The 27,961-nt window shown below is 43.3% G+C and overlaps 3 protein-coding genes across 19 annotated transcripts; all 3 read left to right on the top strand.

Moving 5' to 3' along the window:
- LOC130135099 (uncharacterized) lies at nucleotides 1–27,961 on the top strand. Of its 10 annotated transcripts, none has more exons than XR_008814572.1 (3): nucleotides 1–1,426; nucleotides 2,707–2,790; nucleotides 3,743–4,076. XR_008814572.1 is itself a non-coding variant. In XM_056303436.1 (2 exons), the coding sequence occupies exon 1, from the start codon at nucleotides 38–40 to the stop codon at nucleotides 1,418–1,420; it is 1,383 nt and encodes a 460-aa protein (XP_056159411.1). In that variant the 5' UTR covers nucleotides 1–37; the 3' UTR covers nucleotides 1,421–1,426; nucleotides 27,535–27,961. The 10 variants fall into 10 exon arrangements, 6 of the variants coding, with proteins under 6 accessions (XP_056159411.1, XP_056159416.1, XP_056159412.1 ...); XR_008814573.1 differs by lacking the exon at nucleotides 3,743–4,076 and adding an exon at nucleotides 3,210–3,496; XR_008814574.1 differs by lacking the exon at nucleotides 3,743–4,076 and adding an exon at nucleotides 3,157–3,496.
- LOC115666399 (beta-xylosidase/alpha-L-arabinofuranosidase 2-like) lies at nucleotides 13,796–18,934 on the top strand. Its single transcript, XM_056303434.1, has 7 exons — nucleotides 13,796–14,534; nucleotides 16,381–16,668; nucleotides 16,773–16,942; nucleotides 17,031–17,128; nucleotides 17,234–17,584; nucleotides 17,689–18,099; nucleotides 18,188–18,934. The coding sequence occupies exons 1-7, from the start codon at nucleotides 14,085–14,087 to the stop codon at nucleotides 18,757–18,759; spliced, it is 2,340 nt and encodes a 779-aa protein (XP_056159409.1). The 5' UTR covers nucleotides 13,796–14,084; the 3' UTR covers nucleotides 18,760–18,934.
- Nucleotides 20,834–27,961, top strand: LOC115666400 (pentatricopeptide repeat-containing protein At1g03100, mitochondrial). 8 transcript variants are annotated; one of them, XM_056303427.1, is made up of 4 exons: nucleotides 20,834–23,909; nucleotides 24,469–25,860; nucleotides 27,137–27,220; nucleotides 27,535–27,961. In XM_056303427.1, exon 1 carries the CDS (start codon nucleotides 21,274–21,276, stop codon nucleotides 23,635–23,637), a length of 2,364 nt encoding a protein of 787 aa, XP_056159402.1. In that variant the 5' UTR covers nucleotides 20,834–21,273; the 3' UTR covers nucleotides 23,638–23,909; nucleotides 24,469–25,860; nucleotides 27,137–27,220; nucleotides 27,535–27,961. The 8 variants fall into 8 exon arrangements, with proteins under 8 accessions (XP_056159402.1, XP_056159404.1, XP_056159406.1 ...); XM_056303429.1 differs by having other exon boundaries at nucleotides 20,834–25,860; nucleotides 27,621–27,961; XM_056303431.1 differs by having other exon boundaries at nucleotides 20,834–25,860; nucleotides 27,568–27,961.

The following is a 27,961-nucleotide window of genomic DNA, read 5'->3' as shown; positions in this document are numbered from 1 at the left end:
AGAATTCGATCTCCGCTCCGAGACTGAACCGACAGAGATGGCCACGGCCGCGGGCGGAGGCGGCGCCATCGGCGGCGACGGAGCGGCGGCGGTGAGGCCGGCCAGGCCGCCGCCGAAGCGGTTCACGAAGTCCCAGATCCCGGACTCCATCCTCAACAACGCCGCCCTCAACGCCGCCATCGCCCTCCTCCCGGCGAACTACAGCTTCGAGGTCCACAAGTGCGTCGCCCGCATCCTCGCCGCCGGCGCCAAGCGCGTGGCCCTCCAGCTCCCCGAGGGCCTCCTCATGTACTCCCTTCTCCTCTCCGACGTCTTCGCCGCCTTCGCCGCCGTCGAGCACTGCTTCGTCCTCGGCGACGTCACCTACGGCGCCTGCTGCGTCGACGACCTCTCCGCCCTCGCCCTCGGCGCCGACCTCCTCATCCACTACGGCCACAGCTGCCTCGTCCCCGTCGACACCACCACCATACCTTGCCTCTACGTGTTCGTCGAGATTCGGATCGATGTGGGCCATCTCGTGGAAACCCTGAAGCTGAATTTGGGCGGGGAGTGCTCGGACGTCGTGCTCGCCGGCACGATTCAGTTCGCCGGCGCGATTCGCGCGGCGAAGCCCGAGCTTGAGAGCTGCGGGTTTAGGGTTTTGGTGCCGCAGGCGAAGCCGCTGTCGGCGGGTGAGGTTCTTGGGTGCACCGCGCCGAGAGTCCGTTCTCACTCGAACGAGGGGACGCAACTTGCGGTGTTTGTAGCGGATGGGAGGTTTCACTTGGAGGCTTTTATGATTGCGAATCCGGAGATTAAGACCTTCCGATACGATCCCTACATGGGGAAGTTGTTTCTTGAGGAGTATGATCAAAAGGGGATGAGGGAATCGAGGCGGAACGCGATATTGAAGGCGAGGGAGCGCGCTAGGAGTTGGGGAGTCGTGTTGGGGACGCTAGGGAGGCAAGGTAATCCGAGGATTCTAGAGAGGTTGGAGAAGAAGATGAGGGAAAAGGGCTTTGATTACATGGTGGTTTTGATGTCTGAGATCACTCCTGGGAGGATCGCCCTGTTCGAGGATTCTGTGGATGCTTGGATTCAGATTGCCTGTCCGAGGCTTTCCATCGACTGGGGCGATGCATTTCATAAGCCGGTATTGACACCCTTCGAGGCGGAGATTGCTCTTGGGTTCGTTTCTGGTTGGTGGGAGAGAAATTTGAAGACGAGTTCAGGTTGCGTAGCTGATTCCGGTTGTGGCAAGGGCGACTCAGGATGCGAATGCGGGAGTAGTGGAGCTTCGAAGTGTGACGATATTGGAGATTACCCGATGGATTATTATGCCCAGGACGGTGGGGAGTGGAATTCTTCTTATGTGAAGAAGCCGTCCCGGCCTGCGCGGAGGATTCTTGTGCCTTCTGCAGGCAGCAGTAGCATAGCTTAGCATTGGGTATGTGCATCTTCTGTACTGCTCATTTGACACAAAATGGTGCTTGAGTCTATGTTTGTTTTACAAAGGTTAGCCAGTGTAATTTTAGAAAACTTGGCAGAGTTTTTCACTCGATTCAATTCTTTCATAGCCAGGAATTTTGCTTTTAGAAAGATCGCTTCCATTTACTAGAGTTTCATGGGGAACTGTAAGCTAAAGAATCGAGTTTTAGCCAGTACTTTAGAGGATGGTTGCGACATTCGGCCATGTGAATATATGAGTGTGGATTGCAGACACTAAGATCATGGGGCAGTCCAGTGACCCACTTCTGATCTTCAGGATCAAGGACTATTAGTGTTTTGTGTTAGGAAGCTGAAGAGTTATATGCTCATTAATTTATATGGAGAAGCTAGTTATATTGCCTGTGCTGCGCATAGGATTTTGTTGTTTTAGCGGAAATGTTCTATTTATTGGAGAAACGAAAGTAACAAAAGAAATGCAACAATGACATCAAGCAGTAGATATTGTTTCCTTTTACATTTTAGGTCATTTTTGTTCTCTTTCTTCAGTAGATTGAAATTGGGACATAGAGAGGAGCAGGAAATACGATTCCAGTGACTTAATCATGGAAAAGGAGTTCTCTGAGAGTATGAAGATGCAACAAGAACTACTTTAAAAGTGAAGCGAGAAATGTAAGTTGAGAAACTGACACAGGGAAGACTGTTGAAGGCCTCATGGTTCACTGTATTTCCGTGTTGCTGGCGACTCTATTATCATTTTCACGGATTGGGTTCCTTGGTTGTTATAGCACAGTAACTCTAGATAGAGCTACATATTTTGGCCATGACTCAAAACCGGTCTTGGCAAATATAATCCAGCATAATGAAGAGATTGGCCTTGTCTTTTGTTAATCATCTTTGCATAGCATGCTCTTATTGGATATTGCCTTAAGAAAGGCTATTGTGAAGCTTTTAAAGTAAGACTTTATCCTAGAAATCACGAATTTAGTGCCAATCTTACCTCCTTTGAGTATATTTGCTTCAGTGATCCAAGTTTGTGATGATAAGCCTTGTGCTGTTACACGTTCCAGGGCTAAGAATGATGTTTGTCGGAAGTATTACATGCATACTTTCTTTCAACTGCAACTAATAACTTGATCTTCCTGGGATGTTCAGTGCGTTTAGGAACTCAGTGGAATAGTTGAAATCTTGTCACGCATGACTATTCTTGTCAGAAGTTTTATGTTTTTGATGTTCTTCCTTCTCGTCAGATTGAACATGTAGTCAATCATCTCATTTCAGTGTCATTTAGAGGAGTGAATGGAAGAAAGATTAAGTGAACTCCTTGGGTAATCTTCATCATGTTGATTGTTGGAAGAAGCTGGGGTATGTGCTTTGTATTACCTGCTAAAGAGAATCTTCTTTTCTATTATGTGAAACTTCTATGGGGTTTTTATTTCTGTCGACGGTCTTTTCCTTCTTTTCTAACTGTGCACGCTGCTGCGTCCACAACATGTAGGCGTCACCTGTTGAATTCTTGTTTCGAGCTATTCACTTGTCCAATTAGTTAAAAGTTGCATGTATCCTTGTGTTATAGAAAGCATATATAATCTGCATCCTATCTCTTAAGCATGATCCTTTTATGCATTCTTGAACAATATCCGGTTGTTTACCTTTCAAAAGCACTGGTACAATTTGACTGAAATCACTTTTGAGATGGTATGGTTTTCCCTCCAAATGGCTTGTCTGCAGCTTTAGGTTCTCTGAAACTGATCATGCCTTCACCATTCTTGAGTCATCTGCAGGGTGCCTTATCCCAAGTTACGAATGCTGCTTCGTCAGGCAGGTCCGGGGAGCTCGTATTTTGGTTGATTGAACATGTACTATCTTCAAATAAGACATCTAGCAGAATATCGAACCTACTATTTGACGTTCTTCTTCCAGGTAGAAGCAATGATACAGTTCCTGGTCATAAGTGCAGTGAGTAGCTAACAGGCAGTTTGAATGCAGCTGTTCATTTGTTAAATTTACTTTTATGTAAAGTTTGAAAGACTGTACTGGTTGCGAAGATGGTAAGACCATTTTTCTTTGAGGCCCGAGTCTTGTAACCATAGTTTTTTTTATAGAATTGCCTTCCAGTGCCTCCATGACTATATTCAAACACAACACTGCCTTTCAAGTTTCCTTTGATGGAAAAACGTACAGCTTCGGCATAACATGTCTCTTCTTGATCAATGTTGCCGGTTCAATGTTCTTGTTTTTGGCCATCAAATGTTGTAATTGAGCAATTCAGCTCGCTCTGAATCAATTGCGCTCCAACATTCTTTTGTCCGCAAAGGTGGCGTTTCGAGTCAGTCTGTAATCTATCTACGAGAAGCAATGGGTTCTGATTTGTTCTTGACACGACTGAAGATTGGGATGGCCGAGTAATTCTACCTTCTTGCTGAGGATATCTTCTGATAGAGTTATCAGTTCTCCTACTGAAGAACGGTGGTTACCTGACAGAACGGACGAGTAGTGACAAAGAGCCCAGTTTGCATCATTCACTCTTTTTGGCCAATATCAGTTGCAGTAGTTTAAGGATCTTGGACCAAGAACCATGTTCGACGAGTGGAATTCTGAGATAGTATCTTTCTTCCGTAGTCGGACGTGCATATCTTGTTCTTGTTGTACACCTTTATGTTTTCCTCTCCCCACTGCGCTCTCTATTTGACTCATCGCCAACAAATTCTGATGGAAATTCCGCATATGTCGGTTCCCTATGACTATCGGTTGGTCGTGTTCATCAAGGATATCCAAATAGCCTTTTGGAACCGGCACTGGTTTAGCTCCATGTCCTTGGTGTGCATGTTAATGGGGAAAAAAGAAGTTCGGTCCCCGGTATGAGTCGCCATTGGATTGACTCGGGAACATGATAAATCAGGTTGATTTCGGGCCGGGAACCGGTCTTCTTAAAGAAGAGCTTTTCCTGTAGATGTCGATGTGGACATTTGAACTTAGTAATCCTCTCTTTTCAGCCGATATTGTGGTATCTTTCTTCCGTAGTCGGATGTGCATATCTTGTTCCCGTGATACGCCTTCATGTTTTCCTCATCCTCCGCTCTCTATTCGACTCATTCCAAACAAATACCGACGGAAATTCTGCATACGCCGATTTCCGATGGCTACAAGTTGGTCGTGTTCATCTCATTCTACCGTGTGAAAGCGGCGTCCATGGAGGATACCCAATAGCCTTTCAGAATCGGCATCGCCGGTTCAGTTCCTGTCCGAGGTGGGCATGTGCACATGGATAGAAAAGAACTCGGATCCCTGGTTTGAGTCGTGGTTCGATCGACTCACGAACCAAATAAACCGGGTTGGTTTTCAGGGTAAAAACCGCTCTGAACTTGATGCGGAGACGAGCATAGTTTACTTTGAGCCGGACCAAGCTGAGAAAAAAGGAAACAGAAGAAGAGGCCCGAAATCTTGAACTGGTCTAAGTTGAAAACGAAAAATTTAGGCCAGATCAATTGGGCGGTTCGATCAATGGAGCCGGTTGAGGGAAAGAAAGAGATGCCACACTGATCTTTTTATGACTCCTCCATCGCATTTAAATGATTTCTTGTTCTTCTTGTTTTCTCTGTCATTTGCTCTGAACTGGTGCATGTTGGGCCTCCATCACTTTAGATCCGGGTACAACGATCCGCCGGACATGATAATCTCACCCAAGAACGATCCACCAACCCGAATTATTGTTTCTCTGGCGCTCGAATTCAGGAAATTGCAGCAATTGACCCATGGCCTTCAATTGATAGATGTGGACCTAAGCAAGTCCTTAAAGATTTCATCTCGATTTTCTTTCTGACTTAGAGATCACCGGGATGTAAAACTTTCAAAGGGTATTTCATTTTTCTAAGAAAGACAAAAGATACATAGAGAAATTGAGGAAAAAGTGTCGAAAAGTCGTAAACTTATCGTTGTGCAATTTAATCATAAACCTTTTTTTTTGTGCCAATTCAGTCCTAAACCTTTTGTCTTTATGCTAATTCAGTCCTTTTAACTAATTTTGGCCCGATTTTGCTGACGTGGACACCGTTCGGCTTACGTGGCACCGCCGGCGATGACGTGGATAACTTTTAAAAATATTTTAATATTTTTTGAATTTTTGTTTTTTATTTTATTTTATTTTTTCTTTTTAAAATTTTTTTCTTTTTCTTTCCCTTTCATCTTACTCTGGCCGGCCCCCGAACCGGTGATCGGATGGAGGCTAGGGCCGACTAGGTCCCCCACGCGTGGTCGTGAAGAAAGGGAAAGAAAAGAAAAGAAAATCGAAAAATATTAAAAATATTATTAAAAGTTGTCCATCGCACAGAGATCTAATTAAGAGTGCAAGGCGTGTAGGTACTAACACGTTAGATCCGAGTACATAGATCCGCCTGACATGATAATCCACTCGAGAACGATCCACTGACCCGAATTAATGAATCTGTGGCACCCGAATTCAGGAAAATTGCAGCAATTGGCCCGTGGCCTTCAATCGATAAAGTGATTTCATGCCATTTCCCATTCAATTCCTAGTCTTCGGTCTTCCCCACTGTCTCAATCAGAACGGACTGTACAGTCTTCTGGGTACTGGAGCAGTCGAGAAGTTACTGCACCCGTACAAAGTTAGTTTTACTCACCATTGTGTCCGCTTTGATTTTGAATGAATTTCGTAACTTTTTGGATAGCTAGTTGAAGGGGGAAAATTACCCAGAAAAACAGTCCTAAAGTTATTACGTTTGTGCCAATTCAGTCAGAAATTTTTCAATTGTGCTGATTAAGTTCTAAACATTTTCGCGTTTTGCCAATTAAGCTGATTTGGCCAATTTTTAGTCGGAAATTGCCGGATGTGGACGCCGGTAGTGCCACGTAGGACGGATGACACTGACGTGGACGATTTTTATAAAAAAAAATTAAATTCTTTTCCTTTTTCTTTCAATCTTTTTCTTTTTTTTCTACCAAGTCCGGCGAGGGTCACCGGCGCTAGGGGACCCTCGTTGGCCACTAGGCGAGGGCTTTGTGCCCTCGCTTGTGACCGGACTTGGTAGAAAAAAAAAAACAAAGCAAAAAAAAAGTAGAAAATAAAATATTCAAAATTTTTAAAAAAAATTATAAAAATTATCGGCATCAGCGCCAGTTGTGCCATATAGGGCAGTTGGCATCCACGTTAGCGAATTTCGACTAAAATTGGCCAGATAGATTCAATTCGCACAAAGTGAAAATGTTTATGATTCAATTAGCACAATTAAAAGATTTCAAACCGAATCGACAGAATTACAATAAATTTATGACTTTTTTTTTAGTAATTTTCCTCAAGTTGAAATGTACGGTCCATTCTAAAAGAAGAACATCCAATTTTACGGAATTTTGTCAACAGTTAAGGTCAATTCCTTGAATTTGTGAGTTTTAGAGCTTCCAAATAACCTCATTTATTCGTAATTTTGTTCATTTTAATTGTAAAAGAACTTTGGAAAGTTTAATTCGCGGAGTTATGGAGCATAGTTCCTTCTAAATGATCTTTCTACATGAAAAGTTGCGATCCGACGATGAAAAGTTCGAACTACAAATTCACTAATGGGTTTGCTTTTATTTGTTCGATTAAAATATCATCCGACAGCTGGAAATCACTTGATGCAATTCATCAACTCGTGTATCTTTAAGGCTTTACGCTTTCTCGACGGTTCTTGCGTCGGTTCAAAAGAGCCATCCGAATAGTAAATATTTTCTCCTACCGGCCATCCTTAAGAAGTTCAATATGATGTCCAATCATTCCACCCGTTCCCTTAGGGGTGAGCAAGATGGACCGCCCAAATTGGGACCGGACCGGACCGACCAATTTGGTCATGTTCTCAGGAATATTGATCCGGTTTCCGGTTCCTAAAAGTGGAACCTGTTCCCGAGCAGTCCGGATCTGGGTTCTAGGATGGGAACCGGACCGGACCGATAAATATATATTTCTAATTTTTTCATATATATATTTGTTTACTTTTTAAAATTTTTGAAAAAAATAGAAAGCATAACCTAATATCTCCAATTCCCTCTTGCATTTACCAATAAGTGATTGGTCTCATTGGAACCGGACCGAACAGATGGTGCAGTCCGGTCCACGATCCCAAGACTAGCCGGTCCGGTCCCTGGTCCTAAAAATTAGGAACCGGCCTTTCCCGGTCCGGTTCCCGATTCTTGGATTGGACCGGACCAGATCAGGAACCGCTCACCCCTACTTTCGCGCCGCCCCCCCTTTACGCCAGGTGGGGCGCACCCGAGCCCTCGATTACTCCTCCTCCTTTTTTGGCCCCTCCTCCCCCCGTCGTCTTCACATGCTCCATCCGCAGTGTATTACAGTTAGCTCACTCGACCCCTCAACCCACTTCTCCTCCTTCTTCTGCTCTGTTTTTCACAACAGCTGAGCTGGAGTGGGGCCCACGTGTCCCCACATCTCTCTCTCTCTCTCTCTCTTCCCCCCGTGACCCGTCCGAGTATCTCGTTTGGGCCCCACCGCACGAGGGAGGGCGGGAAAAAACGCCAATCTCTCTCATTGGACCTCCTCCTCCTCCTTCCTCTTCTTTACAATCACGAGGGTGATTCGGGGAAATTTAGAGCCCATCTTTTAATATCCCTAATCTTGCTTCATTCATGAAGGAATCTTGACTTCTTATCGCCGCCTATCGACGCCGACGTCGTTTGTCTCGTTCGCTTTTGGGGGATTTTTCCTTCCGCGACGGCTCCGACAATCTTTGTTTGTCAGAAGGAAGAGAGGGCGCGTAACTTCAAGATAAAACTAATCACAAAGGGTTACGATCCCATGCAAATCTAAAAATAAATCAACTTGATATAGCCTGCAGAGACTCGTTCATTTTACAAGAACGGATTTGTCATGGCATCATAGAACAATCGGTGGCCAATTATCGAGACTCGCATTATCATCAATGATGAGCACACGCTGAAATTCACCTCTCTAATAGCTATGACTTTTCCAAAAGGTGGTGCGCGCCTAGGTTCGTCGTCCCCGGCACCATCACCGTAAAGAGACAACACAACACTAATAGGTTGAAAGAGCACAAGTAACGTCTTGTAAATCTCATAGTTATATCTAGATCGGGATAGATTATCACCCAAATCTAGATCTAACTCTAAATCCGGAGAGAAGAGTTGCAAAACAAATACCGATTGATCACAAAAACACTTTCAGATAAGCTCATCGTTGAACACGGCGAGAGAAGAGTTTCGAAGACTTGCGGAGTGCTGGAGCTCATAAAGACAAAACTCTTCACTCCGTGGAGGAAGTCAACAACGACATCCACGAAAATCACCAAAAAAATCTTAAAGGATTCTTGAAGATGAAGAGACAGGGAGATCGATAGGGATATATAGAGAGAGAGTGAGAGGAACCATCCTGGATTCAATCTAATCCTTAAATTATCTAGTTCATGAACTAAATTGAATATTTATAAAAAATTTAGGATCACATTGGACAAATTAAATGTTTAGGGACAATATTGCATATTGGGCTAAATTCAATGGCTACATTGAACAAATTTAAAGTTCAGAGATGACATCATATTGCACATTGACCCAAATCTCATAGACCATTTGTGTCACTTTTCTTTTAAACATCGATACATGTACTTTGTGACCCTCGAACTCGCTTGGAGCTACTAAGCTTGAAGGCACAATTTGAATGAGCCTGGACAATGCATGCTTCCTTCTTGATCGGGGATCGCCTACTTAAGTTGATCGTGTTAGGAGCAAAGCTCGTTTTTATCCTCGTATCTTGGATTGGGCCCTTGTCCTTGCTTGACTGATCCTAATTAGATCTAGTTGGTAGTTATCGTATCGTTATCAAAAGCATGCACATTTATCCTTTTGAGAGCGATCTCGATAGAGAAATTGAGAAATTGCACAAATGAGAAAGACATGAAGTAATCACAATTCCTATTCGACAATATTGGTTGGTCGATGAGCCATGAATGGCCGGGACCGCGTCCCTATCCTTCGCGCCTTTTCCACCCGAACGTCGCGGGGGAATCTCTTTTCCGCCCCCGCTCGCGGCCTTTTGCCAATGCGGCTTTGGCCTGTTGGGCGTCTTCTACGGTACGTGGTAATGTACTACTCAATTGAAGCTAAGGTGCGTATGATAGCTTTGATAAGTGAAGTTTTGGATCTTTTCTAGTTCATATGCATTTCCTTCCTCCTTTCGCTTTTATAAAAGGGAGATTGATTTCTCATGTCAGCATTGAGTGAAGACGACGCTTTGTTCTTCTTTGATTGAACACCCGACTCATTAAAAAAATTCACTTTTTCTATTGCACTTTCTGCACCATTTTGTTGCGTGCAATCTGTCCTCTTTCGAGTTCGAAAGCATCTCGAAATGGCAACGAAGTAAAACACAAACAAAAAAGGGGTCATTGGAGCAACAATCGGGTCCAATCAAAGGCACCAACCATTTCGTTTATCGTAAGCTCGATAGGTATCGCAATGATTGCACATGTGATGGGATGCTACAAAATTAACGTTATCTTTTGTTCATGATAGAGCCATCCCAACTCCACTGTCGGCTCATGATCTTTGCCTTCTCTTTCGGAGTATAGATTGTCGTGATGTAATGCACAATTTATCGTGAGAATTGAACGTGCATGTCAAATTTTTTCACTTATAATACTTTGGGTTAATACCGATAAAATCCACGGACCATACCTCCGCGATACATTTACCTGAACTGGTTTTCATCTCGCAAAGATTCCAAACATAGGTACCCTCGACTCAAATATACCCTCCATCAGCATTTCGTCCGACATTCAGTTAAAACACGCGTACGTGTCAGCACACATAGATTTTTCACGTCGAATCAGTTATTCTCCATGTTGAATCCATCTTACAGTTGCCTGTTGCGTGTGTTGACGCGCACGCATTTTAATGGGATACTGGATGGAATACTGACGAATGGTAGATTTGGTCGAGGTACCGGTATAGGATTTTTTGTAAGACGAAAATCAATTTGTGGGTAAATGTGTCATGGGTAAACCGGTCTAAGATTTACAATGGTACGAACTCTAACCCTCAACAAGAGTGGAATAATTTTGGATTAGATTCTGTATGGCTAATCTTCACAAAGTAGTTTCTCGAGCCGGTTCCAACAACTCCTCCCAATTTTTGGTCATTGGGAAAATGCTATTTTTTCGGCATTTCGGGTCCGTACGACCGAACCGTTCTAGCGACGGGACTTCGCCACGGTCATTATCGAGTCCTAGGAACTTTGAACCTATAGCAAGGTATGTTGATTATCTTTGTCACAAAGCATCATTAGGGTAAATCAAATCTCGGTATAGTCACGCCTGCCTCATCCGTATCGCTTCTGCTTTCTTGGATGATCCATTATATGAAGACCAAAAGAGAAAAAAAGGAGAAGAGGTGAAAGGGAAATCGACATTCATTCATGCAATTGTTGATTTTGAGATTCAAGAATTATGAGCAACCCGTCGCATACGTAATGATCAGAGTGTCAATTGGGTCATTCGGTGCCAACTGTCTTTCACTATTTAGGATCTAATCGAGAGTACGTGATGTCAATTCAAAAAGAGCCTGAAATGTCAATTCCGAACTTTTCAATTTAGTCAATTTAGTCCTAAACCTTTTGACAATCTGTCAATATAGTCCTTCCGGCCATTTGAAGGTCATTCGAATAGCGAGAAAATTACCAAAAGAGTCTGAAATGTCAATTCCAAACTTTTAGATTTAGCCAATTTAGTCCTAAACCTTTTGACTATTTGCCAACATAATTCTTCCGGCCATTTTTGGCCGAAAATCGCTAACATGGACGTCGGGCGTCCTACGTGGCATGATCAGTACTGACCTAGACAATCTTTGCATTATCTTAAATTTTAAAAAAACTAAAAATGAAAAAAATGGAAAACAAATTCAGAAGAATTTGTAAAAATTGGCAAAAATTGTCCTGTCGTGTCACGTAGGACAACCGGCGTCCACGTCAGTGACTACGAAAGGACAGTATTCGTAAATCGTTAAAAAGTTTAGGACTAAATTGATCAAATTGAAAATTTAAGACTAAACTGATTCTCGTACAATAAATTTATGATTTTTTCATAAATTATCCATTTCAGTCACCTCCGAAGGTCTTCGCATCGCATAGCATGATTGGCTTAGCGATCTTGCACGCTCAATTATCTTTCAGGGCATCTCGAGTTCGAGTCTCTGACCGACTTGGAGCGTTGAGCCCAATATGTGCTTATACATTTCGACTTTTCAAAAAAGAAAAAAAGGGAAAATGAATTTTTCATGTCAACATCGAGTGAAGAAGATGCCTGTTCTACTTGACTTAACACCCAACCCAATAAAGAAATTCACCTTTTTCTTTTGCACCATTCTCTTGCGTGCATTTTTGTCTTCTTTTGAGTTTTGAGTTCGAGAGCATCTCGAAATGGCAACGAAGTAAAATACAAACAAGATGTGTATTGAAGGACTAATGGGGGCCCACCAAAGGCACCAACCATTTCGTTTTCTATTATACCTCGATCGTGTCGCATTGATTGTACATATGGAATCATACAAAATTAACTTTATCTTCATTTTTTCATGATACAATCATTCCAACACCACTGTCGTCGGCTCACGATCCTTCCCTTTTCTTTTGAAGTATACTATGTTGTGATGTTAACGTACAATGTTATCATGAGAGTTGAGGATGCATGTTGAATGCTATGCTTATAATCCTTTTGGTTAATACCATTAAAAGTCGATAACCCCATGATACATTAATTCCCAAACTAATTTTCATCTCACTGAAAATAGCAAATGAGTACCATTAATTCCCAAACTAATTTTCATCTTCGACATGTATGAACAACATAATGAGATATAATGGAGTATTAAATTTAACATGGATAGTTGGTTTTAAAAATAGAAAATAAATAATGAAACCCAATTTAAAAAGTTATTTTGATTAAATTTTGTATGTTTAATATTTGCAAAGTAGTTCCTAGAGCCAATTCCAACAACTCCTCCTGGTTTTAATCATCGTGAAAAGGGCTAAAAATTTCAATCGTTATATCCGTGCCGCATCTACCCAAATTAATTCTCGTGTCACCAAAATTTCAAATTGGTACATCCATGCCCCTTTACCGCAAACTAAATTTTGTGTCATAAAAATTTCAAACTCAGTATATCCGTATCACATTTACTGTAAAACTAATTTCATGCCATAGAAAATCCAAAATCACCGGAATTCGAGCCTTTTGACCAACTTGTCGTCTTGGACCCGGTCTATATATTGCTTGTATGGCACTTACACGATTCTCCTTTTCACTAAAAGTAAAACAAACTAAAATAAACCGTTCCAATCTCCGTGGTGAGCATTTTCATAATAAAAAAAAAAAAAAAAGAGATGTGGATCCTCTACAGTTTTAGGGTAACTAGACCATATTACTCTAAATTGACCAATGTACCCCTTTGTTTAATTGGATTACAATGTTAAAGTATGTCATATAATTGATTTGCGGGGTTTATATGTTCTTTATATAAATATGTCATCTCTTTACCTATAACCTTAAATTTTTGGATTGGATATTCCCACTTGTATCGGAGCTAGATCTACCTTAGTTTATTTTGCCTGTGCGGCCCTCCATTCGTCGAATTTCACGTGTCCAAATACATGCGGCCCTCCCTCCATTGATAAATTTAAGTTTTTGGATTTGACATTCTAATATACACTAAGTCCACAAAACTCCGAATTCTCTTTTCCCTTCCCCCCTTCATCTCCCTCCTCCTTCGCCTTAGCCGCTCGTTACCTCTCATCGCGCCTCACTGCCATTGCCCATCCCAAGCTTTCCGTCGCCATCCCGTGCGACCCAAGATTCGGGACGTCGTCGAGGTTCGATCTCGGATCGGAGGTGGCGGAGGCCCTAAAGACAACAACGGCGGAGGCGACGCGGCGGCCCTAAATCTTTAATCCTTCAAAATTGTAAAAAAGGGGTACAAATTGTGACGTGGAATTTCGTTGTTTTTTCCTTTTCTTTTTGCGCCTCCCCCCATCCACATCTAGAATCAAATCTCCAATTCGGCGTTAAATTCTCCAACAAACACCAAAAACCCCGCCATCTCTCTAGTCCGTGCCTCTCCCCGAAGCTTCACGAGAAACATTAATTGAACGCGAGTAAGTCCAAACGACACAGCCATTGACGCTTGCCTCTGTCCCCTTCCCCCTCCTCTCTCTCTCTCTCTCTCCCCACTACGAATTCAGACAAAGTAGGCAGTAGCATCCAAACAAAAAGCTCAAAAGCAGAGCCATTTGCATTGTTTAGAGAAGAACGAGACGGAGAGAGAGAGAGAGAATCCCCAGTCACGGGCTCGTCCCGTGCTTTATCCGCTAGTGCACTATCACCAGTATATGTACAGATGTATTAGATTCTCCCCTGTTAGGCATCCTCCTCTTTAGCCCGAGCGCCATTCATTGCCGCCTCAGTTTTCTTCTTCTCCTTCTTCTTCCTCGTCCCAATTTAGACATTTCCAGTCACGGGCTGCTACAAAACAAGCGCCCTTTTGCTCTGTTCACCACCACATTCCGCCCTTATATAAGCCCCGCGAGTCGTTCGTCGCTCCTTGCTTAGGGAGTTGCTTTTCGGGAGGTCGCGCGCCCCTCTCCCAACATGAGCCCCGCCCGGAACGGAGCGCCGGAGGTGTCCCCTGTCTTGCTCTGCCTCTGCTGCATTCATGTGTTCTTGTCGTGCGCCGTCTTTAGCTCCCGGTTCGTCGCTGGCCAGCCGCCGAAGCCGGTCTTCGCGTGCGACGTGGACGGCGACCCGAGCCTCGCTGCCTTCGGGTTCTGCAACGCGTCGTTGGGAGTCGAGGCGCGGGTGGCGGACCTGGTGAAGCGGCTGACCCTGCAGGAGAAGATCGGATTCCTGGTGAACAGCGCCGGCAATGTGGACCGCCTGGGGATCCCCAAGTACGAGTGGTGGTCGGAGGCGCTGCACGGGGTGTCGTACGTCGGGCCCGGGACGAAGTTCTCGAGCCTCGTCCCGGGGGCGACGAGCTTCCCTCAGGTCATCCTGACGGCGGCCTCGTTCAATGCCACCCTGTTCGAGATCATTGGGAAGGTTAGCGAGTTCACATCGTTCACTCTCTCACTCTTTCTCTTTCTTGTGCTTCTGTGTTTCTTACTTGTGCATGATGGAACAGCATAACGTATTCGCATCTGCGCGTTGTAGTTGTCTGCATCATGCATGATATGATAGAAAAAAAAAACCCGAAACTTTTATCCAACATGATAAGAAAGCGCGTGTTGCGAAGCAACTGCGGCCATTAGAACGGCTGGCGGGGACCACCGGCCACCGTCACTCGAATCGGTAGATGCAGTGCGCACAGTAAATTTAGTAACTTTATACTGCGACATATAAAAATTTCATGCAGATGAATTCCTTTTATGTCACTCCTTCGATCTAAGTTTCTGCGTCCGCCGCTGCCATTCCTAATAGTCAAGTTAATTTGTGTCGACATTCACGCGGAACGTCCTAACTCGTAGTGTCGCGTCTTTATCACCATTCTATATCTTTAACTCTCTCAAATGCGGCATTAAATAAGCCCCGATATACGTCGTAGGTTGTGCTGGATGTAGGGTTTACGTCTAATCTTCATCCACCGTTTGATTTGAATCTGAACCCACAAACTACTACAAGATCAAGAAGTACCAAGCGCATTGCTGCAGATGACTTCCCAGCTCTTTGCCGCGAGATTCTTGATACTAGGGGAAATGAGAACTTTCTTTTTTGGGGTGAAACTGCAATGATGAAATTGGCCATGAAAAGTAACCATGAAATTGGGAGGCGAAGCGGCAGATGCTGTTTGGGAGATCTTTTTGGTTGAATCCTCAACCACTCTGGTATCAGTTGGTGCGACCTTTCTAGCTGGACACCATAAACTGCACTAAGCGCGACCCCCCAAAAGAAATAATAGAGAACTGACTGACTGACTGACTGACTTTAAAGGCACCAGCTAAAGTCCATACATGCTTTGCTTGTTCCCACAGTGAAGTTTGACAAAAACATCATCGAACCTTCACCGAGTTGTCCGTACTATTGTGGAAAAACATGTAATGTGGACACAAGAATTAGCTGGTTTCCGATCCTATGTAAAGGTTGCTGCATGAGGAAATTTTGCATACATTAAAAGAAAAAGAAAGTAGAGAAGGATCTCTGCATCTAACCTTCACCGTGTTGTCTGTACTATTGTGGAAAAACATGTAATGTGGACACAAGAATTAGCTGGTTTCTGATCCTATGTAAAGGTTGCTGCATGAGGAAATTTTGCATACATTAAAAGAAAAAGAAAGTATAGAAGGATCTCTGCATCTATGAGTATCACAACCATTAGGATTTGTTGGGTGTTTGTTAGTTGGTGGAGATGATAATTACTGGAGCTTGCATAGGGGTAGCTGTCATGAGTATTGCCATGCCATTGCACAAAGTAGTTCCTTCCTTTGCACTCAATGAGGGGGACCAATTTCAATTGTTAATGCTGGAAACAGAAAACTTTCTATAAGGGAAATTGTTTAGATGATTCGGCTGGAGTTTCGAATACATCGGGAAGAAAGGATAGACTGGACTTGTGACCGAAAAATACGAGAATAGCACGCGTTGAACGACCTTAAGTTTTGGCGAAAAGGGGGAAAAAGGAAACACATCCGAAACTTTTCCTGGTGATTTAGTCATCGATCATCATGATCTGCTTGTTGTCTTCTACTTCTACTTCTACTGTACATTAGTTAAGAATGTTTCATTCAAATGCCCTTAGAATTCATCCTATGTCGCTGATTGTCGCAGCATTGGTAGCCCGAAAATGAATTAGTTTCTTATTCCAACGGGGACGAAAAGTTGAACATTTTTAAGTTCTGCATGATGATATGGAGAAGAGTAGACGAATTACGCGATAGCTTTGTTGAAGCAGGTGGTTTCGACAGAAGCCCGGGCGATGCACAATGTGGGGTTAGCCGGATTAACGTTTTGGTCTCCAAATGTCAACATATTCAGAGACCCGAGATGGGGACGGGGCCAGGAAACCCCGGGGGAAGACCCGCTGCTCTCGAGCAAGTACGCATCGGGTTATGTCAGAGGGCTACAACAGAGCGATGACGGAAATGCAGACCGGCTTAAGGTCGCTGCGTGTTGCAAACATTATACTGCGTACGACCTTGAAAACTGGAAAGGTGTCGATCGCCTCCACTTCAATGCTGTGGTAAATAACAATTTGTGGACTTCTCTCTCCTGTTTTTGTTCGATTTGATTTATCAACCGGTTATATGCATGACCAACCATCTCAAGTTAGTCTCCCGTATTTAGGTAACACAACAAGATTTAGATGATACGTTTCAACCGCCGTTCAAGAGTTGTGTCCTCGACGGCAATGTCGCGAGTGTGATGTGCTCCTTCAACCAGGTTAATGGCATACCAACGTGTGCAGACCCGGACCTTCTCGCCGGGGTTATCCGAGGAAAATGGAAATTAAACGGGTAACATTCCATTGCTCGTGCATTGCTATTCGATACTTTTGATCAATTTATTGCAATGCTATTTATGCGAAAGCGTCGATTAACGCAGATACATAGTTACGGATTGCGATTCGGTGGACGTGTTCTATAATTCCCAACACTATACTAAAACACCAGAAGAGGCTGTAGCTAAGGCCATTTTGGCAGGTAGACACAAGTTTCATATCCTACTGAGATCAATTGCGATGGAGGCGTTTGAGAATTCGCCCTTGAATGCTTTTACATCGATGACTCTAATTCCCTTTTTGACAGGGTTGGATCTCAATTGCGGATCTTTCCTTGGCCAACACACCGAAGCGGCGGTGAAAGGTGGACTGTTGGATGAATCGGAAGTCGACAGGGCCGTCTCTAACAATTTTGCCACGCTGATGAGGCTCGGCTTCTTCGACGGCGATCCTAGGAAGCAGCTGTACGGAAAGCTCGGCCCGGACGACGTGTGCACACCGAGCAACCAGGAGCTCGCCCGCGAAGCCGCGAGGCAAGGGATTGTGTTGCTCAAGAACAAGGCAGGATCGTTGCCCCTGTCCTCGACCGCCATAAAGTCCTTGGCGGTGATCGGACCAAATGCCAATGTCACGAAGACCATGATCGGGAACTACGAAGGTAATGGAAGAATTTACGCGATAGGCCACGCAACATTCCATCAGCTTCATTATACGTACCCGTCATGGAAAATACCTTGATTAGAACTCCGATGTTCCTTGCAGGAACTCCTTGCAAATACGTGACGCCTTTGCAAGGCCTAGCAGCCGTCCTTTCGACAACATACGTGGCCGGCTGCGCGGACGTGGGATGCGGCACGGCCCAAACAGACGATGCGAAGAAAGCTGCGGCTTCGGCGGATGCAACGGTGCTTGTGATGGGCGCCGACCAGTCGATCGAGAGAGAGGGTGTTGACCGGGTCGACATCCACCTCCCAGGCCAGCAGTCGCTCTTGGTCTCCGAAGTGGCGAATGTGTCGAAGGGGCCTGTGATCCTCGTGATCATGTCGGGGGGAGGGATGGATGTGTCGTTCGCGAAGGACAACGACAAGATCACGAGCATTTTGTGGGTCGGTTACCCCGGCGAAGCCGGCGGTGCTGCAATGGCGGACGTGATTTTCGGGGACCATAATCCTAGTAAGATTCAGAGTCTTTAGCCACTTCAAATTTTGCAATCCTTGATTCAAATTCCGATTCACGAGTTGCTAAACTTTACTTGAATCAGGTGGAAGATTGCCAATGACATGGTATCCGCAGTCATACGTGGACGCCGTCCCAATGACGAACATGAACATGAGGCCTGACCCGGCCACGGGCTACCCGGGCAGGACATACCGCTTCTACACCGGGCCGACCGTGTACTCATTCGGGGACGGGCTGAGCTACTCCGACTTCAGCCACCGTCTAGTCCAAGCGCCCCAGATCATGTCCGTGCCCTTAGAGGAAGGCCACGTTTGCCGCTCGTCGGCGTGCGAGTCGTTGGAAGCCACGGGCGAAAAGTGCTCGAATTTGGCCTTCGACGTGCATCTGAGAGTCGAGAACGTAGGAAGGTACAGCGGGAGCCACACGGTGTTCTTGTTCAGTAGCCCCCCATCGGTGCACAGGTCGCCCCAGAAGCACTTGGTGGGCTTTGAGAAGGTGTTCTTGGCCTCGCAAAGCGAGGGACAAGTGCAGTTCAAGGTCGATGTCTGCAAGGATCTGAGCGTGGTCGACGAGGTCGGTCGCCGGAAGGTCGCCTTGGGGACGTATGTCCTCCACGTCGGGGACTTGAAGCATGCGCTGAGCGTGCGGATTTGATCGTCCGGCGCTCCCTGAACCCGCGGTGAATTTTCAAGTTTTCGCGGATCTTCGCCTGGACATTTCCTGAACGAGAAATCAAAGTGATAAAAGTTTGAGAGATGTTCGCAAGAACTGTCTCAACCAATTCACATGTAGCCAATATTGTTCAAAAGCAAATGGAAGTTTTTGACTACCTTGTGTAGCAACTCTTCTTTCTTTTTAATTTACATCAGTGACAATAAGTAAAGTAAATACAATAAATCAAGCCAATCACATGTCAAGAAACAGTCGAGCATTGCATCTATGCTAACGATTTCAGCATTTTGCGTGAGTAGAATCGGAAGTATTTGTTAATGTTGATTACTATAAATGGCTGTTGGTAAAAATATGATAGGCAATTTACTTATTCTATAAAATATTATTGATTTAATTAATAAAAGTACGAATATCTATTCGAAATTGAAAAATAAATGGTAGTGAGTAACTCAAATATGACTTGATAAGCTAAAATTATCTAGTATCATTCAAACTAAGATTACGTTTGTTTTGCGGAAATAACTTCCAAGAAAATATTTTCTAGAATCTAGCGAATTGGAGCCTCACCGGCTTGTGGTGAGGCTCGAGCTCGCTTGTGGTCGATCGCCAGTCGGAGAAGACGGGAAAAGAAAAAAAGAAAAGATGAAAGAAAAAAATCAATTAAAAAAAAGACAATTATTAAAAGTAGTGTATGGAGGAAAATCAAATTAGATTTTTCATACCAAATGACGAAAATTACTTTCCGAGTCTTTTTAATATTTCAACTGAACACCTAAAAATTGTGTCATTTTGAAAAATGGCTTCTTAGAAAACATTTTCCAGAAACGTCGCATTTTTTGCGAAACGAACAGAACCTAACACTCTTATATTTGTGTAAGAGTTAATTTAACACGTTAATAAACTTCGCAAATCATAGTGGTAATTTCGAAGAGGCAAGATAAATGTCGATTTTAGGTTTTCAAATAAGAGTTAATAAGCTTAAATCAGTTGGTAATTCACCATGTGAAAAGAAAATAAATTATTGAGATTATGATTGGTAATTTTCTACGAGAGTTAACAACCTAAACACGATTATAAACCATGTATAAACGTGGTAATTTGCTACATCCTAACTTTTTAAGGTCTCTAACAAAAAAAAAACTTTTTAAGGTCCAATAAATATCTGTCAGTGACTTAAATAAAGATGGATAATAAAACTTAGGGTTAATACCATAAAAAATCCAAAACTGATACACCTGTGATAATTTTACCTCGAACTATTTTTTTTATCACAAAAAACTCCAAACTGGTACACCTGTGACAAATTTACTTACTAGTACACTTGTGACAATTTTGATCCGAACTATTTTTTTACCACAAAAAACCCCACACTGGTACACCTGTGATAATTTTACCCCCGAATTAATTTTTTGACCACTAAAAACTTCAAATTGGTACATTTGTGACAAATTTACTCTCTTTTAGTGTCCATTAAATTGAATTAATATCACGAAAAATCACAAATTGGTAAACTTGTGACAAACAGATGGATAAAATCCAAAATCGGTACACCTATCAATTACCACATGTCATTAAACTTAGCAATTTTACAGTAAAATTTAACGGAAACTAACGGAGGGTAAATTTGTTACAGATGTACCGGTTTGAGATTTTTGGTTATAAAAAATTTAGTTCGGGGGTAAAATTATCATAGGTGTACCAGTGTGGGGTTTTTGGTGATTAAAAAATAGTTCGGAGTAAAATTATCATTAATGTACTAGTTTGAGGTTTTTTGTGATAAAAAATATAATTTGGGGTAAATTTATCATAGGTGTACTAGTTTGAGATTTTTCGTGGAATTAACCCTAAAACTTAACAAAAATTAATAAAACTTAACAAAATTTATACATCATTCTACCAAAAAAAATTTATACATCATTCAAATTAAATCGGCAATTTCGTATGGAAAATTAATAACTATTTAAGGCGTTGAATGGCAATGCCGATCTCCTTCCTTCTTCCTTCAACCCCTCCAGTTTGAGAAAATATTGCGTGAGTGGAAGCGCAAAAGCCAGAAGCAGCCCATACATATAGATATACGTACGTGGGCATACTCGTTTATGCGGGGGCGAGCAAGTGGCAGCTTCTCTACGGCATTTGGTCGAACAGGTGGTGAGCGTGTCGTTGGGATTTCAGAATAAAGCTGGGTCCGCCGGATCATCTCCCAGGTGAAGGTTGCGGTTCTTGTCTTGTCTTCCTACGGTTTGGCATGACTTGTTGTGTTCCTTGCCCATCTTCTGGCGAAGAACTTTTCAGGGGAATACTGTTTATCAGGAAACTGAGCCGTTCCATCAAGCAGCTTCTGTCCGGCATTTGGTCGAACAGGTGGTGAGCGTGTAGTTGGGACTTCAGAAGATAACTTGGTCCACAGGAGTGGCGCTTGAAATCATATTCCTACGGTTTGGCATAACTTGCTGTGTTCCTTGCCCATCTTCTGGCAAGAACTTTTCCAGGGGAATGCTGTTTATTAGGAAACTGAGCCGTTCAATCAAGAAAGATCCTCTCTTGAATTGGCAGTTGTCTCTCGCTGATAAGCACCTCGTAGGCAGGGCCACAATCAGACAGTGCCCTCGAGCTTACAAGTGCCATGGGTCTGTCCGTTCTTTGTTTAATGTAGAGAACCATGGTTTTCCCACGAAAATTATCGAGAGCGAAGTCAATAGGCATTGTGTAGCTGGCTTTTCATCGTTCGTTGAGACGGTGTTGGTACAAGCTAGGGATCCTGCTAAACTCAGCAGTGAATTGGTGACCGCAGTTGACGAGCGAAGGCATGATGATGCGTGGAAGTTGTATGAGCTACATATGCACATGGATGGGTTTCCCAGAAAATCTGTGGTGCACAAGCTTATAGCGAGTTTGACCGAAACCCTCGATGTCCAGTGGCTCAAGAAAGCGTATGGGTTGGTGGAATGTGCTTTCGAGGAGGGTAAGCAGAACTTGTTTGAGAAGGAGACTCTAATTTATCTCTCTTTCGGTCTCGCGAAGGGTGGATTACCAGTTGCTGCATCTACTGCTTTGAGGAAGTTGGTCGACATGGAAGGGTATCCCCCTGTTGCGGCTTGGTCCGCAATCTTGGCTTACATGTCTCAAACAGCACCTGGAGCTTATCTCGCAGCTGAACTTGTTCTTGAGATTGGTTATTTGTTTCAAGATGGACGAGTCGATCCTCGTAAAAAGTGCAATGCGCCTTTGGTTGCTATGAAGCCCAATACTACTGCTTTTAACATTGCCTTGGTCGGGTGCTTCTTGTTTGATACTTGCAGGAAAGCGGAGGAACTCCTTGACATGATGCCAAGGATACAGATTAGAGCTGACACAAACTTGTTGATCATAATGGCACATATACATGAGAGGAATGGCCGGCGAGAGGAGCTAAAGAAGCTTCAGAGGCACATAGAGGAAGCTCCGAACCTAACTGATATGCAGTTCCGGCAATTTTACAATTGTTTGCTTACTTGCCATTTGAAGTTTGGGGATCTACATTCTGCGTCCAGCATGGTTTTGGATATGCTGCGCAAGGCAAAGGAAGCAAAAAACTCACTTGCTGCTGCTACGTTCGCATTCGATGGTACTCGGAAGGGTAATGATTTGACTGGTGGAGTAGTTTCTGGTCAAAGTCATCGAAATAGCAGATTGGACTTCCTGGAGAACGTGTCATTGAAGCAACAAGCTATTGTATCATATGAAGAGTTCTCTAAAGATCGCAAGTTTGAGAAACTGCAGGCTGAGGCAGAGCAAGCTCTTACTGGATTGTTGGCTAAGTTGCAGGTGCAAGTGGAATTGGTAACAACTCACCGTGGGATTCTTCAACCAACAGAGAACATTTACGTGAAATTGGTTAAGGCTTTTCTTGAAGCTGACAAAATCAAGGATTTGGCAGATTTCCTTATTAAGGCTGAGAAAGAAGACTTGCCCGTTTCAAATGATGGTTCGGCCTTGGTTCATGTCATTAATTCGTGCATTTCACTTGGTTGGCTGGATCAGGCATATGATCTCCTTGATGAGATGCATTTGGCTGGGGTTAGAATGGGTTCTGCTGTGTATTCTTCTCTCTTGAAAGCATACTGCAAAGCCAACCGAGCCACAGAGGTGACATCGCTTCTCCGAGATGCTCGTAAAGCAGGGATCCAGCTAGATGCAAGCTCTTACGAGGCAATGATCCAGTCTAGGGTTCTTCATGATGATACTCAAGGGGCACTTAACCTATTTAGAGAGATGAAAGATTCCAAAATACCTCGATTAGGTCATCGAGAGTTTGATTTATTGGTCAAGGGTTGTGCTGAAAGTGGTGAGGCAGGTCTCATGTCAAAGCTCTTGCAGGAAATCAAAGAAGGCCAGAGGATTGATTGTGGTGTTCATGATTGGAACAACGTCATTCATTTTTTCTGCAAGAAGAGACTAATGCAGGATGCAGAGAAAGCTTTGAAGAAAATGCGCAGTCTAGGGCATTCCCCTAATGCACAGACATTCCATTCTATGGTGACTGGGTATGCTGCTATTGGAGGAAAATACGTTGAGGTAACTGAGCTGTGGGGTGAAATGAAAGCTCTCTCTGCTTCCTCCCCGATAAAGTTTGATCAGGAACTCTTGGATTCTGTACTCTATACTTTTGTTAGAGGTGGGTTTTTTGCTCGAGCAAATGAGGTTGTTGGAATGATGGACAGAGGTAACATGTTTGTTGACAAGTATAAATATCGCATGCTCTTTCTAAAGTACCATAAAACACTTTACAAGGGTAAGGCTCCCAAATTCCAGACCGAAGCTCAACTGATAAAGAGAGAAGCAGCATTGAGTTTCAAAAAATGGGTAGGATTGCAATGAAGAAGGATCGCCCACTCTTCTTGGTGATCTTATTGCTGGCGGAGTGGACCGAGTTAGAGTTGACTTTAGAGTGCGTTCCGCAGTCAAACCTAGAGTTGCTGGCATTAGAAGTTGATTCATTGCTATCTCCATATTGCTGGCGGAGTGGACAAAGTGCACTTTTCTGAGAATATAGTGTCATTTAACATTGGCAAGAGAGAGATGACAAGAACGATGTCTTCATGTACAGGCAAGATTTGTGGTCCAGCTATTCTATTATTTCCTTTTACTTGGTGAGCTTCTTATATGTTTTTGTTTTCGTTTTCTAGTTGCTGTATTTTTTGCTAGAAAGAAAATGAATTCAGAGGATAATGATGCCATTTTGAGCTGCAGCTTTTTTTGGGTGCTAACCCTTTATGGATCAGACAAAAGTATGTATAGACAATATGTGGCCTTGTAACCCTTACAATCTAGGTGAAACAATGTTCTTTTACCGCCCATGCTCTCTGTTGTATTCTTATCCCTCTGACCTTATTTACTCTATCTTTTCCACATCAACATGAATGTCGCAACGTATGAATTGTTCCTATTCATTTCCGGTATGAGTATTCATTGAATTAAGAAAGTATAGAGTTTTGACAATAAGTCCAGGAGAATCTAGAACAGGGTGCAACGCCACACAGAATCCGAGGATTCCGACTCTTTGCATGCAAGGTTTGCTGTGTCAAGTGTTGATATCCAATGAGCTCTTTCTTTGCTTCCATAGGAATAGCTGTTCGCAGCATGTGTACATTCTCATTCTTGAACGATGTAATCATTGACTGACCTATCGGTGATCACCTGATTGTACAGATTTGAAAGATCCCTGATCAACCGTTGAAGGTTCATATTAGCACGTATTTTCGCTTTAGTTACTTCGAATTCAAGAGATTGGGTTGGTGAATTTGGGCCAAGGACGTGTAGCTATCTATTCTAGCTTGGATTTTGGCACCATTTTTCACTCTCAAATGGCGAACTACTGTCCAGTACAGAGGCCGAAGGAAGCGTCTCATTGAGTCAGAAGAGATTGTAGATCATTTTCCCGGATTGTGTGCAACCTACGAGACGTTGACGAAGCCTTCAACTTCCCCCGAATAAAGCTCACGAGGACATCAAAGAACGTTCGAGATGCAAACCTAAAGAGGAAACAGCTATGGCTCATTCATCAACAAGCAAGCATTGAACTAATATGCTCGTGCCACGGACAATGCTTGTTTGCAAATCGTTATTATTAACTTGTTAAGGCGCTCCACGAGCCCGTCTCAAGTTTGAGGAACCTGGGTTGCGTCCCGGCCGACTCGGGTTGCCTCCTGTTAATTACAGGGCCATTTGCCCTGTGGCTGTCCATTTTCGGCGAACATGTTACATCAACCCCTCCTCCGGTCCCTCGCGAAGCGCAGAGTTGTGTGCGCCAGGACACCCTTTTTCGTCATACAGGTGCGCAGGGCCAACATTGGACTGGACAAGCAGAACAAAACATGACATTAACACAGAGAATAGAAGGATTCATTGGACTTTTAGTGGAAATGGTCCTCTCCCACTTAAAGTTCCATGGACCACACTTTTCAAGGAGCTAGTCCTCCCAGCACTTTTCAAACGTTTGATAGTGGCGAGCTCCATTTGTGGTAATGACTATGAGGACCCACAATAGAAGTTGGGTATCTCCATTTCTAAGTTTGAAATCATTCATATATTCCTCTATGAATTGACTGATGTGTGTCGTATCTATTGTCCGACGTGAGATATTTTCATTCATTATTTCTTACACGCATCTCAATGATGATGATACTCTAAAATATAAACGATCGGGAGAGCCAAAGGATCGCTCTGTTTGAGGATTCTGTGGATGCTTGGATTCAGATTGCCTGTCTGAGGCTTTCCATTGACTGGGGGGATGCATTTCATAAGCCGGTATTGACACCCTTCGAGGCGGAGATCGCTCTTGGGTTTGTTTCTGGTTGGTGGGAGAGAAATTTGAAGACGAGTTCAGGTCGCGTAGCTGATTCCGGTTGCGGCAAGGGCAACTCAGGATGCGAATGCGGGAGAAGTGGAGTTTCGAAGTGTGACGATGTTGGAGATTACCCGTTGTATTATAATGCCCAGGACGGTGGGGAGTGGAATTCTTCTTCTGTGAAGAAGTCGTCCCGGCTTGTGCTGAGGATTCTTGTGCCTTCTGCAGGCAGCAGTAGCATAGCTTAGCATTGGGTATGTACATCTGTCGTACTGCTCATTTGACGCATAATGGTGCGAGTCTCTGTTTGTTTTACAAAGGTTAGCCAGTGTAATTTAAGAGAACTTGGCAGAGTTTTTCACTCTATTCAGTTCTTTCACAGCCAGGAATTTTGCTTCTAGAAAGATTGCTTCCATTTACTAGAGTTTTGTGGGGAACTGTAAGCTAAAGAATTGAGTTTTAGCCAGTACTTTTAGAGAATGGTTGCGACATTTGGCCTTGAGAATATGAGTGTGGATTGCGGACACTAAGATCAAATAAGTGGGTCCAGTGTCCCACTTCTGGTCTTCAGGATCAAGGACTATTAATGTTTTGTGTTAGGAAGCTGAAGAGTTATGTGCTCATTAATTTATATGGAGAAGCTAGTTATATTGCCTGTGCTGCGCATAGGATTTTGTTATTTTAGCGGAAATGTTCTTTTTATTGGAGAAACCAAAGAAACGAAAGAAAATGCAACAATGACATCAAGTAGCATTGTTTCCTTTTACATTTTAGGTCATTTTTGTTCTCTTATTTCAGTAGACTGAAATTGGGACATAGAGAGGAGCAGGAAATACGATTCTAGTGACTTAATCATGCAAAAGGAGTTCTCTGAGAGTATGAAGATGCAAAAAGAACTAGTATAAAAAGTGTAGTGAGAAATGGAAGTTGAGAAACTGATACAGGGAAGACTGTTGAAGACCTCATGGTTCACTGTATTTCCGTGTTGCTGGTGACTCTATTATTATTTTCACGGGTTGGGTTCCTTGGTTGTTATAGCACAGTAACTCTAGATAGAGCTACATATTTTGGCCATGACTCAAAACCGGTCTTGGCAAATATAATCCAGCATAATGAAGAGATTGGCCTTGTCTTTTGTTAATCATCTTTGCATAGCATGCTCTTATTGGATATTGCCTTCAGAAAGGCTATTGTGAAGCTTTTGAAGTAAAGCTTATCCTAGAAATCAGGAACTTAGTGCCAATCTTACCTCCTTTGAGTATATTTGCTTCAGTGATCCAAGTTTGTGATGATAAGCCTTGTGCTGTTACACGTTCCAGGGCTAAGAATGATGTTTGTCGGAAGTATTACATGCATACTTTCTTTCAGCTGCAAGTAATAACTTGATCTTCCTGGGATGTTCAGTGCGTTTAGGAACTCAGTGGAATAGTTGAAATCTTGTCACGCATGACTATTCTTGTCAGAAGTTTTATGTTTTTGATGTTCTTCCTTCTCGTCAGATTGAACATGTAGTCAATCATCTCATTTCAGTGTCATTTAGAGGAGTGAATGGAAGAAAGATTAAGTGAACTCCTTGGGTAATCTTCATCATGTTGATTGTTGGAAGAAGCTGGGGTATGTGCTTTCTATTACCTGCTGAAGAGGATCTTCTTTTCTATAATGTGAAACTTCTCCAGGGTTTTATTTCTGTAGATGGTCTTTTCCTTCTTTTCTAACTGCGCATGCTGCTGCGTCCACAACATGTAGGCGTCACCTGTTGAATTCTTGTTTCGAGCTATTCACTTGTCCAATTAGTTAAAAGTTGCATGTATTCTCATGTTATAGAAAGCATATATAATCCGTATCCTATCTATTAAGCACAATCCATTTATGCATTCTCGAACAATATCCAGTTGTTTACCTTTCAAAAGCACTGGTACAATTTGAAGGTATGGTTTTCCTTCCAAATGGCTTGTCTGCAGCTTTAGGTTCTCTGAAACTGATCATGCCTTCACCATTCTTGAGTCATCTGCAGGGTGCCTTATCCCAAATTACGAATGCTGCTTCGTCAGGCAGCTCCGGGGAGCTAGTATTTTGGTTGATTGAACATGTACTATCTTCAAATAAGACATCTAGCGGAATGTCGAACCGACTATTTGACATTCTTCTACCGGGTAGAAGCAATGATACAGTTCCTGGTCATGAATGCAGTGAGTAGCTAACAGGCAGTTTGAATGCAGCTGTTCGTTTGTTAAATTTACTTGTATGTAAAGTTTGAAGAGTGTAGTGGTTGCGAAGATGGCAAAACCATTTTTCTTCGAGGCCTGAGTCTTGTAACCATAGTTTTTTTTATAGAATTGCCTTCCAATGCCTCCA

This window comes from Syzygium oleosum, unplaced genomic scaffold (genome assembly GCF_021117445.2).
Source record: "Syzygium oleosum isolate NSW1041296 unplaced genomic scaffold, Sole_v2.1 Sole_v2.27, whole genome shotgun sequence".
Taxonomy (NCBI): Eukaryota; Viridiplantae; Streptophyta; class Magnoliopsida; order Myrtales; family Myrtaceae; genus Syzygium; species Syzygium oleosum.
The sequence above is the reverse complement of the archived record's forward strand: the minus strand, read 5'-3'. Positions and strand labels throughout refer to the sequence as shown.

What these genes read in the sequence shown, in the direction of transcription:
- LOC130135099 (XM_056303436.1), top strand. Translation starts at nt 38, where the DNA reads ATGGCCACGGCCGCGGGCGGAGGCGGCGCCATCGGCGGCGACGGAGCG.
- LOC115666399 (XM_056303434.1), top strand. Translation starts at nt 14,085, where the DNA reads ATGAGCCCCGCCCGGAACGGAGCGCCGGAGGTGTCCCCTGTCTTGCTC. An exon ending in GGAAAATGGAAATTAAACGG is followed by an intron (nt 16,943 to 17,030) that starts GTAACATTCCAT and finishes CGATTAACGCAG; the next exon opens with ATACATAGTTACGGATTGCG. An exon ending in CATGATCGGGAACTACGAAG is followed by an intron (nt 17,585 to 17,688) that starts GTAATGGAAGAA and finishes TGTTCCTTGCAG; the next exon opens with GAACTCCTTGCAAATACGTG.
- LOC115666400 (XM_056303427.1), top strand. Translation starts at nt 21,274, where the DNA reads ATGCTGTTTATTAGGAAACTGAGCCGTTCAATCAAGAAAGATCCTCTC.